Consider the following 16,928-nt stretch of genomic DNA (forward strand, 5'->3'; position numbering starts at 1 on the left):
CTTCCTCCCAGCTTTCGGTTTCCGCTTCGCTGAGGTACAAGGCTGAGATCTTACTTTTCTCTATTTATTCCGAGGTATGTTGAAACTTTGCTTGGATTGTATCAGAGGCAAATTTCGCCAGTTCCGTGAAAGCCCTGCCCAAAGATTAATAGTGTAGTGTGTGGACTGCCAGTCTGAATTAACACGTGCAGATGTGATTGCAGCAAACAAGGAACCATACTACTCACCACAGAATAAGAGAATTCCTGCTCAGCTTACTGGTTTGTCTGCTGAGTGAAATCTAGGTTTCGGTAAAAGGTTTCCAAATGCTTCTGCGCCTTCTATTGATTATCATTTCACTTTATCCTATAAGTTCTTAGCACGGCTCCTGTATACAATTAATCGCATTACTTCGAAAGATTTCTTAATTTTATGTGCATTGGTACGTCGTGTTTCAGAATGATCCAAGGAAACTTGAGAATTTCGGCCGAGTTGGCTTTCACGGGAAAGGTTATGATCGATGGTTTGACAAGTCAATCACTCTTGTCATTGGATCCAACGGACATGTAAGTATGTTTCGGATATCAGTAAATTTATTGATAGTAGAAGCAGAAGTCATTATGTTTTTGCTACACACGACTTAGGTAGAGAATACTTTATCATTCAGAGACACTAGTTCAAAACATTTAAGGGACAGCGGCATTCCTCTGATGCTCCAAATGAGGACGTTATCTACAGCCGTGTGCGCCATTATTCTTCGTGCTGCAACGAGGGTTGTAATTACTGTTTGTAACATCTGTCAATGTGTTTCCTTTAAGAGAACGTTCTCCTGGAATTAAATGTTCCATGAGGATGATGCTGCTGGTCAGGTCTAACATCATCTCACTATCTCATATAATGTATTTTTCCTTTTTTAGCTAAGTTTCTATTAAACTTTCTCCTCTTTAAAATACCCTCCTGGAAATTGAAATAAGAACACCGTGAATTCATTGTCCCAGGAAGGGGAAACTTTATTGACACATTCCTGGGGTCAGATACATCACATGATCACACTGACAGAACCACAGGCACATAGACACAGGCAACAGAGCATGCACAATGTCGGCACTAGTACAGTGTATATCCACCTTTCGCAGCAATGCAGGCTGCTATTCTCCCATGGAGACGATCGTAGAGATGCTGGATGTAGTCCTGTGGAACGGCTTGCCTTGCCATTTCCACCTGGCGCCTCAGTTGGACCAGCGTTCGTGCTGGACGTGCAGACAGCGTGAGACGACGCTTCATCCAGTCCCAAACATGCTCAATGGGGGACAGATCCGGAGATCTTGCTGGCCAGGGTAGTTGACTTACACCTTCTAGAGCACGTTGGGTGGCACGGGATACATGCGGACGTGCATTGTCCTGTTGGAACAGCAAGTTCCCTTGCCGGTCTAGGAATGGTAGAACGATGGGTTCGATGACGGTTTGGATGTACCGTGCACTATTCAGTGTCCCCTCGACGATCACCAGTGGTGTACGGCCAGCGTAGGAGATCGCTCCCCACACCATGATGCCGGGTGTTGGCCCTGTGTGCCTCGGTCGTATGCAGTCCTGATTGTGGCACTCAGCTGCACGGCGCCAAACACGCATACGACCATCATTGGCACCAAGGCAGAAGCGACTCTCATCGCTGAAGACGACACGTCTCCATTCGTCCCTCCATTCACGCCCTTCGCGACACCACTGGAGGCGGGCTGCACGATGTTGGGGCGTGAGCGGAAGACGGCCTAACGGTGTGCGGGACCGTAGCCCAGCTTCATGGAGGCGGTTGCGAATGGTCCTCGCCGATACCCCAGGAGCAACAGTGTCCCTAATTTGCTGGGAAGTGGCGGTGCGGTCCCCCACGGCACTGCGTAGGATCCTACGGTCTTGGCGTGCATCCGTGCGTCGCTGCGGTCCGGTCCCAGGTCGACGGGCACGTGCACCTTCCGCCGACCACTGGCGACAACATCGATGTACTGTGGAGACCTCACGCCCCACGTGTTGAGCAATTCGGCGGTACGTCCACCCGGCCTCCCGCATGCCCACTATACGCCCTCGCTCAAAGTCCGTCAACTGCACATACGGTTCATGTCCACGCTGTCGCGGCATGCTACCAGTGTTAAAGACTGCGATGGAGCTCCGTATGCCACGGCAAACTGGCTGACACTGACGGCGGCGGTGCACAAATGCTGCACAGCTAGCGCCATTCGACGGCCAACACCGCGGTTCCTGGTGTGTCCGCTGTGCCGTGCGTGTGATCATTGCTTGTACAGCCCTCTCGCAGTGTCCGGAGCAAGTATGGTGGGTCTGACACACCGGTGTCAATGTGTTCTTTTTTCCATTTCCAGGAGTGTATATCACACTTAATTTCCTTGCACATTTTCTTCATTTTCCAAGCACCTACATCAATCGACTCCAAATGTCTTCATCTTTTACCCAACACATTCTCATTTAATATTCTATTGATCTATCGTGTGTCGTGTCAGTGCATCAGCCTATGAGTCAGAATATTGTTATACACATTAGTATATTGCTCATATCTCTACAATTTTATATCACTGGCGAAAGAAATTGAAGAGGAAACTGATAGAGTCTAAGATGCAGTCGAGATTCGTACCAGAAAGCATAACACACAGAATGAGAAAAATAATACCATCATAAGAAAATACAGACATTCAAGGTATACCTGGATTAAAAAACAGTTTATCAATGTAGTCCAGCTGCGCGGGATTAGCCGAGCGGTTTAAGGCGCTGCAATCTTGGACTGTGAGGCTGGTCCCGGCGGAGGTTCGAGCCCTCCCTCGGGCATGGGTGTGTGTGTTTGTCCTTGGATAGTTTAGGTTGAGTAGTGTGTAAGCTTAGGGACTGATGACCTTATCAGTTAAGTCCCATAAGATTTCACACACATTTGAACATTTTGAATGTAGTTCAGAGGCATATATTTCACTTTTCAGGAGTGTTTTTCCTTAAGCGAGTTAATGAAATTATCTTTTTTCCGTTTCAGGCCGGATTCAATGCAGAACATACAGGGTAAGTCTTTTTAGCCAGGAGGCTGCCAAAGTACAAATACAGATACAAGCGCAACTGTATGAGATAACATATTTGTTGCTGTACATGTCGTAGAAATTGTAAATGGATTTTCTGTGCCGTATTACTGATGAGACACTTCTCACAAGGTTTAGGAGATAAAGCAACTATCAGCATTTATTTACTCTGGTGCAGATGAAAACAGACATATGTCACGCAAAATTTACTTACAGATTCAGTATATTGTGAAATACGCGAGTCTGTACTCACTACATACTTTTATTTAACTGAAAATTATTATCGTAATTTTTTTCTGTTTTCCGACTTTCCTTTAGTTGCTCTAAATTCTTGGAGGTATGTACCGTCTATGCAACTAAATGAAGGCAATTGGTTTATTGCCATACACGTTTCGCTTCTTTTATTCTGGAAGCATCATCAGTGGCCTGAAATACGTGTTTCCTTTTATACATACAATAAACGTATTATGTGGTAGATATAATATGCTGCTATATTACATCCCGTCGTGTTTTTCTCTTGCTTTTTAGGTTAGAAGCAACTTTTGTTGCACGAGTTCCGTACTGTGAATGTATCATTCGGTGTTACGATTTCCAGCGCTTTTATCACATGTGTGTGGTCCTTGAGATGTATTTGTTGGTTTTCATACTCCAGCTGGCCGATTTCTGGAATTCTTTCATCCACATTTATTGATCACCAAATGGAAAGTGCAAGTGAAACTTGCGATGTAAAGACGTTCAGACTAACGGGCGACTGCCCTATAGTTTGCTGTCAGTTGCAGCTTTGCCGGATATTATTTATTGGTTGAACGCATTGAAATAACGTGTGCAATTATTCATACGAAAGAAGTAAAAAAATTATCGAGTTTTATTCCATCTTCTTTTAATAATGTTTTGACGAGGTCACGTCATGTCACATCATCGATATGTAGAGTTCACGAGGTTCTATATAAATCGATCACTGGGCATCTGGTTCCAGTTTGCTGTTGAATGCATTTTCCGATCGCCACAGTTTGGGCCAGCTAGGGGAAACGAGATACGTGCGGGTTCTTACAGTCGGATTGTGCGTCATTGCCAAGGATTAGATTCCAAAGTTTGGACATGCACTACATAGTGGCGGTAGAGCGAAGTGTCACTATTAATATCTGCACGCTCAGTGAGGTGTCAAGCTCAGGGTCCTTCACGATGTTCTTTACAGTGTTCGCCGACCAGCATTCATTAAAGCTGCCCGCACTGGGCAGTTTCCGAACTGACAGACAACACATGCTTCCGAGCTAGACAATGGCAGGCAACCTCAGCACGAGAACAATGGGGGCATCAACGTTGCCACTATGCTAAATCACTGTGGGTACCGGACCTCGGAAACAGGGTCTCTGCAGGAATGGCTAAGTGAAGTATCGTTTCACTACAAAACTAATACATTGAGATAATTCACATTGACGGAACATGCATGTAAAATAATACAATTTTCCGCAAGAGATCACCAAATAATTTTATTATAGACAGCTGTTCTAACTTACAAAAACCAGTTTCATTGTCGAATGCTGAGGGAGGCTACGGAAAAACAAAAAAGTAATATTACTTTATGCAATTTTGTCATATGATGACATAGTTGGAGACCGTGGCTGTTATTTGAAGACAAATGTTGGTAGTATTGAGACAGCAACCACCTAAAAATTTATTTTCAGTTCCTTTATTCAAAGGGTACCGTTACCGGTTTCGAATCGTTATGATTCATCTTCAGGCGGTTTTCATGCTTTCATTACAACATGTGGTGCGTTTTGCATGAAAACCGCCTGAAGATGAGTCATAACGATTCGAAACCGGTAACGGTACCCTCTGAATAAAGGAACTGAAAATAAATTTGTGGCTGGTTGTTGTCTCAACACCATCAATATTACTGTAAGGAAAGGGCAAAACCAAGTGAAAAGCAGGGTGCAACACTGGGTTTGCATTATCGTGAACTAAATGAAATAGAGTAGAATCATTTGGACAGGACACGGAGTGAGGCTGCCAGAAACCAGAATGCCACAAGAGGCATTCGGAAGAGTAGTGGACGGCACCGGGAGATGGTTTACCTTTGTTTGTTGGTGAGACGATGCTTCATTTAGCTGTCACTGCAAAGTACAAGTTTGTTAGGACTCGTCCTCATATTGATTTGGTTGACGACATATGGAAGTTTAGGTCTGGCAGTGAGTAGCTCGCGATAAGCGCGAAATCCGGGTTCGATTCCCGGTCCGGCACAAATTTTCATTGTCGTCATTCCATTCTACAGCTGATAGTCACCCTTATTCGCAATTGCGAATTCATTTGATGTGTGCCATATTGTTTCTCTCATTATTTTTGCGGCGGGGTATTGAGACAGGTCGCCTGCCATTGTCTGACTTTGACCTATGTACGATATGTCAGATGGAAAAGAGTATGGCACAGATGTCTTTAATGAATATTGGTGGTTTGCAGTGTTATTAAGAAGTCGTGAAATTGTTTGCTTTCTTGTTGAATGATAAGCTAAAAGAGTACTTCTCTCTGCTTCTTATGTCTCGTATTTTCTTTCAGCTTCGCTAGGATCATAGGATTTAGTGACTTCTATAAAAAAATGATCAAACGTACTTAAAATATCATGTAGAAATAAAATAGGAAACAATGAGTAAAGCATTTGGGACACAGGATACATATTTTTCGCATGCAAGCAAACCAGTGTTTTTGTCAAGATAAGCAATGGACGTCTCCGTTTTCAGATAACTCTACATGAAAAAAAAGTAAAGGAGAGAATCTAGTACCTATGGAGGACTTTCTCGTAAGTACAGTTCACGTCGATATTGAAATGTCTTTTCTTTCATACGATTTTTCTTCCATTGAGCAAGCCAGTGCAGTTGTTGACAACTGGCTTCTATTCAGGAGAAAGGCGGTTCCATTGGCTACGATCATACAGTTTTAGCTCTTACGTGGTTTGCTTATGTCAGTGCATTCTGATTCCGTGATGATTCCTACCAGACCATATCGATTCATTTCGAAATCTTTATTTAGTACGAGCTGGCACTATGACGCTTATGAGCTCGATGTCGGGGATGATCTCAAACAGCAGAGGCCCGTGTTCCCTTCCTTCTAATTATCCTGAAATGTGAGATCACAATAAACGTCAAAAACAAATTGCACAAACCAAACAAGCTTGTCGTGGATGCATTTATTAAAGAATTAATGGACGCTGTGACAGCCGTATTTTGGAGTGTAATAGCTGTGGTTTTATTTTTATCAGTCTGACTAACTGTCAAGTTAACGTGTACTGTTGTTTAACACAAACTTTGTGGAAGAAGAAAAAAACAACTACGTTAGACAATCATATCTTTTAGACAAAGAAATCTCTCAAACTGCTTTTATAGGTGATTACTGAAGTAAGTGTTTGTGTTCACTATTTTCTCGCTCTAAGTCTAGTCATGTATTCATTTGCGATGCTAATTCAGTTCATACGATGTAATCACTGCTTCTTTTCACAGAGCGGATGGTGCAGCAATGGCCCAGACATGGGAATACGTGTTACAAGCAGAGGTGCTGCCAAGAGACAAATCATAGTAAGGCATGACTTTATATGAAATTACCGTTCTGTTCTTTATTTCTAGTTTACATGGTTGAAATTGGACCATTTTTGCATTGTATATATACTCTAAGATAAAAGAAAAGACCGAAAAAGACGACACACCACAAAGAGAGTGGCAGTATACGTGATGTAAATGAACAGACAAGCTTACAGTTTCAGAAAATTATTCAGACAAAGAGCCTCACAAAGCGTTGGTCACCTCTGGTGCTCCCTATGTAAGCAGTTATTCGGCTTGAGGTTGATTGACAGAGTTGTTGAATGTCCTCCTGAGGGCCAAATTCCGTCCAATTGGAGCGCTACATCGTCAAAATCGACGTGTGCGGCTGAGCATTATCTTGCTGAAATGTAAACCCCGAGTGACTTTCCATAAAGAGAAACAAAACTGGGCGTAGAATGTCGTCGACGTACCGGTGTGCTCTAAGGGTGTCACGGATATCAACCAAGGGGGTCCTACTATGAAAAGAAATGGCACTCCTGGTTGTCGGGCTGTATGGCGGGAGACAATCAGGTTGTTATACCAACATTGTCCAGGGCATCTCCAGACACATCTTCGCTGGTCATCGGGGCTTCAGTTCGAAGTGAGTCTCACCACTGAAGACAACTCAACTCCAGCCAATGAGTTTCCAGGCTAACTACGTACCAGGAGACGGCCCAGACAGCGGTCGGATACCACACTGACTGCCGAGCACCATATGGCACGACAGCCGGGAGTGATGGTCTGGGGTGTCATTTCTTTCCATAATGAGACCACTTTGGTAGTCATTTGCGGCACCCTTACAGCATAGCAGTACGTCAACAGTATTCTACGCACCATTTTGTTGCCCTTCATTGCAGGCATTCTGGGCTTACATTTCACCAAGATATTGTTCACCCGCACAGGCGAGAGTTTCTACTCCTTGTCTTCATGCCTGGAAAACCGTATCTTTGTCAGTAAGGTCGCCGGATCTCTCCCAAGTTGAGAATGTTTGGAGAATTATAGGCAGAACCCTCCAAACAACTCGGGATTTTGATTACCTAACGGCTCAGTTGGTTGGCACGGTATCCCTCAGGAGGACATGCAATAAGTCTGTCAGTCACTGCCATGCTTGCGTAGGGGTCAGAGGTGGCCGAAAGCGTTATTGAGTTGCTCAGTTTGTGAAGCTTTTTCTCTTGAATAAATCATCCAAATTGTCTGAAATTGTAATCACTTGTTTGACTGAACATTAAATCACCTGCCGATTTCCATCCCATTCGAATAATGCCTTCGTGATGCATCGTTTGTTTCTCTCTTTTATTTTTCAGAATTAAAAAAAAATTCAGATGCTTTTCCTCGGCTGATCACAAGTAGCATGTTTATTATGCATAACCAAACATCAGTGATATTGACATTAAATACCTATACGAAATCACACAGCTGTGCTATAATAATGACTCTGCTTCTCAGTATTACCAAAGGTTGACCAAAAAGCTCAGTTCACTTCGTCTGAAGTGCAACTACGCATCAACACAGACGCAAGCGGAGTTAAATGAAGGCCACAACTGGGAAATTATGAGTGTTGCAGTAACAGGGGTTGTGGGCATTATCTTGATGAAATATAAGCCGAGGATGGCTTAACTTGAAAGGCTCAATGCGGGGCATAGAATATGATCAACGTAACGCTGTGCTGTAAGGGTGCCGCGGAACCCCAAAACTCACCTCTTCCCAGGAAAGCAACTGCATGTATTACTAGCCATCGAATGGTGGATGAAAACAGAAACATCACGGTGGTCCACTAAAGGGAGCAAATAAAATGGGCTATACTCCTGAGAGGACTGTGTCCATTGCAGCGAGTGTAAGTATTAGCTGCATCAGATCGAAATTGAACCAGACCGTGAGCTTACGTGTATGACGGTGACCGTCCTGACTCCAGTTAATACCGAGATGCGTTTACCAGTCACCAAAAGGAACCACAACATTCGCAGAATCATTGACACGACCTAAGCTGGATATTACTACGTTATCCCACTAACTTTCTAGTCATAGCACATGACTAACTTGCTGAGTGTCAACTGAAGAATTCGTTCATTACCCGCGGAAACAACCGTGTTTCTTGTTCTTACAACAGCTTCGAACTATTTATTCTACTGTCCAAAAGCGAAGGTAGCATATTACATACATGGTGTAAACATCCCCAACTTTCTGGACACTTTTAGAGGAACGACAGCGATTAGCAACTACTATGCCATTACAGTGGTGATGCTCACCAAGTATAATGAGGTTATGAACAAGGACAGGGGAATGTTTCTATTGTTTGACAGACAAGACGGACAGTCGCTAGTATCCTCCCATAACGCGAAACAGTTCAGTGAGCCGTTAAGATACCAAATGAAGGATATTGTAAACGCAGGTGAGTAAAAAATTGAAAAACTCTTCCCAGCATCTATTCAAAATCAAGTAGACTATGAAATAGAAGAAACTGCATCGGCAGAAAAGATTAGAATTTGGAAAATAGATTACTGTGGATGTTAGATACAGGACGTAAATAGAAATGAAAAGATTATGTATGTAAGGGTGACATAAACCTCTCAGAATAATGATGGTTAAGGAAATCAAAACGAAACGAGAAAGTTCAACTCAAATGTATCAAGTGTAAACGTTAGAGTTTAAACATTTCGTCATACTTAAACATTAAATTCAAGAATAGTTGTATAAATTCCTATTTTGTAGGAAGCTGTTGTACGTCCTATAAGAAATTCTAATTCTGAAACTAAACGTGTATGTGAAGCATACAGTACGTAAATATTGTGTGGATGATCGCAGAATTATGTAAATAATCCTGATTGTTTGTAGTCTGAATATTCACAGTTTCTGGTGTATATGGAAGTCTACATTTTAATATTCGTTTTATACTTGCATTCGATAATATGCGCATAATGAATTTAATAGCTGTTTGATACAGATTAAGATACTTTCGATTTATTCAGTCTTTCTGTGTTATAGTTATAGGCCAGATGGGCACACTGCAGGAACTCCGAAAGTCGTTCCTCCTCCACCAACACGACTGCAATGGGATTTGGAAGATTGTGTTGATGCTATCGAGTCTTCATACCAGGTAACATAGGTCGAAAATTCTGGTGTAGTAAATTGTGTGACGTAATTACCTCTTCACTTTCTTTCTTTTTCGTTGTTTAAGGTTGCTTGCGAACTCATCAGTGATCTAGACTTACGGATCCTACATCACAACGCATATGGGAAAGGTTTCATCAAACAGTGCGGAGTAAGTCCTGACGCATACATTCAGATGGCCCTACAACTGGCTTATTTCAGGGTACGTGCACATCTACAATAGACGGTGACACAGGCAAAAGGAGCAGTTAGAATTATAAGCTACATTAATTACCTATTTATATATACCCTCTTACATCATGTAAATCTGAGCTAAAAGGTATCAATTTCTGCCTTAGTAATAACAAATATGCTAATGTTTGTTACAAAATCAACTGAGAGATATTTAGTCTTCTATTAGAATGCATGTTAAGAAAACCATTGTTAAATTTAAAAAATCGAATATTTTACAGGACGTTGGGAAGTTTTCTCTCACGTACGAGACTTCGACGACGAGGTTGTATCTTAAAGGCCGGACAGAAACCGTTCGTCCGTGTACGATGGAATCTGTTGCCTGGGTGAAAGCCATGACGGATAAGAACTACTCCGTACGTAGCCCCATTTAACGAAATGTCAACATCTTCTGAGTTTTGTGTTAACATTTATAATAGTTGTAGCCATTACTCTTTGAAATTAATATTTGTGCATTGCATATATTCATTATGCGCGTTTCTTCAGTACAGAGAATGACTTGTGTTTACACATTTTTCTTGTGAGATGGACAGTTTCAAAATTAAGTGTAACAGTCACACATGTTTCGAAGACAACTGTCGGCCACTGGAAATTATGAGTCCCTCCCCCACATACGTGAGACTTCACTAACGTATGTTTTCTCCCTAATATTTTCTGTTCCCTACTGGTGGCTTTATGTGAGGGATGAATCGTGTTCATTGAGAGACAATATATAGTCGCAGTTTATCATTTGTACAGACTTTCATAAGAAACAAATGACAGGAAATAACTACCAGTGAAAAATAAAGTATTCACTTCTAAACATATGCACAGTCATCACAAGTGAATCAGTGCCTTACATATATTCGAGAATATTATCTTTTTTAATGATCTTTTAATTTGGACCACTTATTTTGCGACATGACGACAAAGAAAAAATCGACCATGATGATGTTCAAGTAAATATTCTTTCAAACACTTGGTGCGATTTAAGAAAATTCAGAAATCTAAATCTGTGTGCCCGAACTAGAATTGTACATTTCCTCGCAAACTAGAATCACCTGCTCTACTCTGACACCAACACGTTTAGATAAATTATAAGCGCCTAAAATATTATGAAATTCTCTTTGAAAATGGTTTACTTAAGTGGTCGGTACATTGGCCTAATAGTTACCATCTGAGTTATCGCTTTCCTCGGTTACCACTCGATTATTCATGGAACTATTCTGCAGATCTGCTACACGTCAAATATTGAGAAGCCAACTCCTTTCATCTGAGTAAACAACCTCTGTGTTCTGGAGGAATATTCAGTGCTCCAGAGAAGTGACGATCACACTGAGAGATTAAAATTGTGTACAGAATGGAGCGTTAAGATTTCACATTTCTCCTTTCCCGGGGATGGTTCAGTTAGTAGCATATTGTCCGACAATGTCAAAAACAGTGTTGAGACCCGATTCGATATACAGGTCTAATCTGTTAATGTGATCAATAGGTTATATTCGATTCGGTTTATGTCAACATTCTCCAGGACACATTCTCCGTTCATTGAAACAAATCTCTGGCACCAGTATCCATAATGCCTATTTTTCTTCCTGGAAGCTGTCCTCTCGACTGACAGGATTATACTGACAAGAATGGATATGGTGTTTCCTATATCATCTCTGGAGAAGTTATACCACGGATCTAATCAATGTTTTTGATTTATGTTGATAATTTTTAGACAATTCGTTTTCCCTTTTTATATTACGTTAATCTAGCCAGTAGAGTTCATTATATTATGGAACACTGCATAATAACAGCAAAGCTTTCTTGTGCAGGTGGAAGAGAAGATGTCTCTACTGAAGGCAGCATGTGCAGTGCACATAAAAAGCTGCAAAGACGCCATGTGTGGTAAAGGAGTCGACCGCCATCTTTTCTGCCTATACGTTTTGTCAAAGTATTTGAAGACTGAGTCTCCATTCCTTCAGGAGGCACTTAGTGAACCATGGCGACTGTCGACTTCTCAGACACCACACAACCAGATAGGAAAGGCGGACCCTAGGAAAATTCCCAGCTGTATTACGCCAGCAGGGGGATTTGGTCCTACTGACAAGGATGGATACGGAGTTTCCTATATCATCTCTGGAGAAGATGTACTCTTCTTCCATGTAACAAGCAAGCGCAGCTCACCTGTAACGGTCAGTATCATCACATTTCGTATAAGATGTATTACTGTCGTGGATATTTACGTGCACTTTTTAGAAAAAAAATGTATTAACACTGGCATCCTCCTATTTTCAGGACTCCACCAGATTTAGTAATGGTATCAAAACCGCTCTTACGGATATGAGGAATTTGTTTCTGCAATGGAAGGAGATAAATAAAGAGAAGAAAGCTTTTAAAACGTGAGGTACGAGAAGGTCCTGGATTGGTGAACGTATCAGAAAATGTGCAAAAAAACGTGGTTCCACTACGGATGTATATAATAAACTATTTTTTGTACGCTGTGAAAATACCGCATCCACATACTTTTTCCACCACGTAACGTCAAGCAACAAACAGATGACGATTGCCGATGATGATTGACAGTATTCCTTCAGTATCTGGAGACAAGCAGATTTTCCACGGAGAAAACCGTGTGACGTATGAAGCAAAACTCGTTTAGTCGTTGTCTTCAGAGCACAAATATATTAGAATGATATGTATCACGCTTTTGATAGCGCTCCGCTCCATCTGCGACCACGTTCTGTTCAGCCTGCTGCTAATGACATTTTAGACAATTGCAACAATGTTGAATACCTAGCAGAGCCATCTAAGACTACAGTGGGATATTTGGTCTCACATGATCCTCAGCTTGTCAGTAGCTCAGTATGATATCGCGTCAGTTTTTTCCGTTTACGTACAACAGTCTAAGAACCGGACGGATGACGTCATACAGCTATCTGGATAGTACAATCTAGGCAAAATGCTCAAGATCGTGTGCAACATAGCACTAATTCTAACGCTACATACTTCGAACCATTTTCATTGCATACGGTTGTCGAGGAAAGCAACTTATTGCCGAAAAAAGTACTGTTTATCATTTATCGAAATTTTTTGCAGTAACTTCCAATATCATTATCAAGGCAATATAAAAATCTGCAAACTATAATTAAGCTTGTGCAAACGTCTGGGGCGCAGAGGAGTGCATGGGGCTTTGGATGTTCCTTAGAGCCTCGTCTGCTGCAAATAGAAATTGTAATAGTTAAAGCAGCAGAAACTACAGATTGTGGCCACGACTATACATGCAGCTGCCGACCAGCGAGAGAAAGACTTTGTCTCCGTACCATGAGTGCCGGAAGCTAGCTGGAGAGTGTGAAAAGTAACCGTGCAGGCGAACGTGTCAGTCCGACAAAATGGACAGTGATCTCATCGGGTGCCATGTAAGGAGGTTCGAAAGCATTTTCTGTGACTGTGGGCGGAAGCCACAGAAAACACGTGGCTGCTGGGGCGAGCACTCACAGGGAAGTACTAGCCACCGCCGCAGACTGATCAACAGCTTCATGGCGGTAGCTCAGGTAGCTCAGCAGAGTAGCTTACGTTTTCCGTGGCAGGAAGAGCAACGCCAAACCCACCAATCACTGCAGTTAGTCTGCATGGAGAATTTTCTTTTCTAAGTCAACTTACTCCAGTCAGTACAAGAAGTCTAGAAAAATGTCAATGACCAATGAAAGAAACTGAATTCCCGACAAATATTACGTTATACCCTGAACTACTGTCGACGGTATAAAATATTTTTCTCGATGTATCCAGTGAGAGTGTTATTTATTTGTAAAGTTGTTACTTTTATAATAAATTGTTACCAGGTTCTATGAATAAAAGTTATGCGGATCGCCAGCTGTGTTGTACATCATAAGATGTGAAACCCTAATGCATATTTTTCCCATCTTACTTTCCACATTCACTTTTTTATTGTCTCTTTCTCACTCCTACCTTTAGGCTCTTCAAACAAAAGCCTCTCATTAATATGTAAATATTTTGTTTCACTAAGATGAAACAATATGGCCAACCGGTGTGGCCGAGCGGTTCTAGGCGCTACAGTCTGGAACCGCGCGACCGCTACGGTCGCAGGTTCGAATCCTGCCTCGGGCATGGATGTGTGTGATGTCCTTAGGTTAGTTAGGTTTAAGTAGTTCTAAGTTCTAGGGGACTGATGAGCTCAGATGTTAAGTCCCATAGTGCTCAGAGCCATTTGAACCATTTGAAACAATATGGAGTAATATAGGCGTGTCTCCAAAATCAAATTACATTCGACTGCTGAGTTTCAAACGTGGTTACCCATAATACTCTCGATTAGCCTCCAGGGAGGCTTTTCATCAGTTCGTCAATGATCTGATTTCGTAGTGAAATATGGCAACGTAATCCTGGATGTTATTTTGGTTTTCCTTCTGAAGACTGATTTGATGCAGCTCTCCGAGCTTAGCGCGTATCTATCTTGTGTAATCCTCTTCATCTCCGAAAAACTACTACAACCTCCAACCATTTGAATCTGCTTACAGTATTAATCCCTTGGTCGACCACTACGATTTTTGTCCCCCCCCCCCCTCCCCCCCCCCTCCGTCAGCCACCTCCGAACTGACGATTCCTTGATGTTTCAGAAAGTGCTCTATCAATCGATCCCTTCTTTTAGTCAAGTTATGTCATAAATTTCTATCTTCCCCAGTTACATTCAGTACTCTTCATTATGTGATTCTTCAATTTCTCCAGGCGTATTTTATGCCGAAATAAATCTCGGGTGAACAGCCTGGTATGAGTGTGCATAGGACACTATGCACACTCATACCAGGCTGTTCACCCGAGATTTATTTCGTCATCTCTTCATTAGTTACTAGGCCTACCTATTTAATTTCAGCACTTTCCCATAGTACCACATTTCAAAAGCTTCACTTATCTTCTGGTCTGTATGGCCTGTCGTCCACTTTTCACTTCCCTAGAAGACTGCACTCCAGACAAATACGTTCAGAAAAAACTTACTAATCAATTAAATTTATATTAGATATTAAGAGATTCCTTTTTTTTCAGAAAAAGCGACACTCATTGGTGAAGACAGCTTGATGCTAATCCTGAGAGGTCCATTCGGCGTGTTGTTGGGCCCATCTGCCAGTCTGCATTTTATATGCTCTCTACTTCCGCCATTCTCAGTTATTGCACTGTTCTATTGGCAAATCTCATCCACTACTTCCTGTGTGTAGTTTCCTGATCTAATTCCTTCAGCATCGCCTGATTGAGTTCAGATGCATTCCAGTGCCCTTATATCGTTGTTGTTGATGTTCATCTTCTAACTTATTTTCAAGAAACATTTCGTTTCGTTTAAATGTCTTCCAAGTCCTTTCCTGACTCTGAAAGAATTTAAATGTCATCGGCAAACCATGAAATTTTTATTTCTTTTCTTTGAAATTTTATTCCCTTTCCAATTTTCTCCTCGGTATCCTTTACTGCTTGCTCAATGTACTGACTGAATAACATCTAGTGTAGACTGCAACCCTACCTCACTAACTCTGCATCCCTTACATGTCCGTTGGGCGTTATAACTGCAGTGTGGTTTCTGCACAAGTTATAAATAACACTTCGTTTCCTGTAGCTTATCACTGCTGCCTTCATAACTTCAAAGAGCGTATTCCGGTCAACACTGTCAAAAACTTTCTCTAAATCTAAAAATGCCGTAAACTTAGATTCTCAGGTAAACTACAGGATCAATATTGCTAGTGGTTTCCTAAATTCATCTAGAAGCCAAATTGGTTTTCCCCGAGGTCATCTTCTACCAGTCTTTCCATTCTTGCGTAATTGAATGGAGTGAGAATTCTGCAGTTACGACTTATTAAATTGCTAGTTCGGTAACATTCATACCTGCCAGCGGCTGCCATATGGAGAATTATTAGAGTCTCCTTGAAGCCTGAGGATGTTTCGTCTGTCTCCACATATCTTGTAAACAAGCTGGATGAGTTTTGTAGCGGTTTGCTCTCCTAAGTATGTCAGTAGCTCTGAAAGAACTTAGCCTACTCCAGGGGCCCTGTTACGAGTTTGGTCTTTCAGTTCTCTATCAAATTCTTCCCTCAGTATCGGATCTCCCATCTCACCTTCATCTATGCCCTCTCCTTACTGTATAATCGTGCTGTCAGCTGTGATGCAGGCAGTGTAGCGTAGTGGTTAGCGTCACAGGCTGATATACTGCGGGTCGCAAAATCTAACCCGACCAACACCAATTATTTGTTATTTATCGTTTCTGGAAGGTTCTCGAAATATCTTATGGTTGAAATGTCTGTATATTATGGAATATTCGATGTTGTACAAACAGCAGCACTCTTCGTCCAGGAATTCAGTTCTGTTCTGGCTGTACGGCGATGTTCGTATAAACGTTCTTCCAGTGCTAAATGTTGTATTTCATCTAGGTACATCGTTTCGTATTTGAACCTGGTTGTTGTTACGACGTAACATTGTTTCATGGAGACGCTGAGTACTGTAAAACATCTTTATCGTCGTGACTCCAATTAGGCAACGTAAAAACCGTCGTCAACACGAACAAGAACCGAAATGCAAGCAGTATATCGTTCTCACGGCCTATGTGCTCAGAAGACTAATGGATTCTAAGCCAGCAGTAAGTCAGCTACACATCAGGCATCCATCGTGTGAATTCACAGACAGTTATCAGTACTTGACGAAAAGGCTAAAAGGATTTGACCAAGTGCCAAATAAAACAGGCAAGATCACATGATGTGTTTGGCAAATGTGTACTTTTATTTGAACGGCAGAGCTCAGCAGTGGTTCGACAACAACAAAGAGAAGCTCAATAGCTGGCATAAATTCAAGGCCGAACTGAAGAAAACGTTTGGAGACAATCAGCAGCAAGTTCGCTCAGCGGAACACAATTGAAGAAATGGGCTCACAGTATTACATACAGAATGTTTTGGTTCTGTGCCCCATTGTAAATCTAAATACGACAGAAATTGCCAAAATCTCACTCTTGATGAAAGTAGATGGA

General features: G+C 41.9%; 1 protein-coding gene across 1 annotated transcript in view; it reads left to right on the top strand.

The window, feature by feature from the left end:
- Positions 1-13,786, top strand: part of LOC126481754 (carnitine O-palmitoyltransferase 1, liver isoform-like) — a 151,540-nt gene extending 137,754 nt beyond the window's left edge. Inside the window, exons 9-16 of the mRNA XM_050105712.1 lie at positions 438-545; positions 3,005-3,030; positions 6,536-6,610; positions 9,596-9,707; positions 9,789-9,923; positions 10,174-10,308; positions 11,749-12,108; positions 12,212-13,786. Of these exons, the coding sequence (XP_049961669.1) occupies positions 438-545; positions 3,005-3,030; positions 6,536-6,610; positions 9,596-9,707; positions 9,789-9,923; positions 10,174-10,308; positions 11,749-12,108; positions 12,212-12,319 (1,059 nt within the window). The 3' untranslated portion in view covers positions 12,320-13,786. The remainder of the gene's footprint in view (positions 1-437; positions 546-3,004; positions 3,031-6,535; positions 6,611-9,595; positions 9,708-9,788; positions 9,924-10,173; positions 10,309-11,748; positions 12,109-12,211) is intronic.
- Positions 13,787-16,928: the final 3,142 nt, after the last annotated feature.

Source organism: Schistocerca serialis, chromosome 1 (assembly GCF_023864345.2).
Source record: "Schistocerca serialis cubense isolate TAMUIC-IGC-003099 chromosome 1, iqSchSeri2.2, whole genome shotgun sequence".
In the NCBI taxonomy this organism is placed as follows: domain Eukaryota; kingdom Metazoa; phylum Arthropoda; class Insecta; order Orthoptera; family Acrididae; genus Schistocerca; species Schistocerca serialis.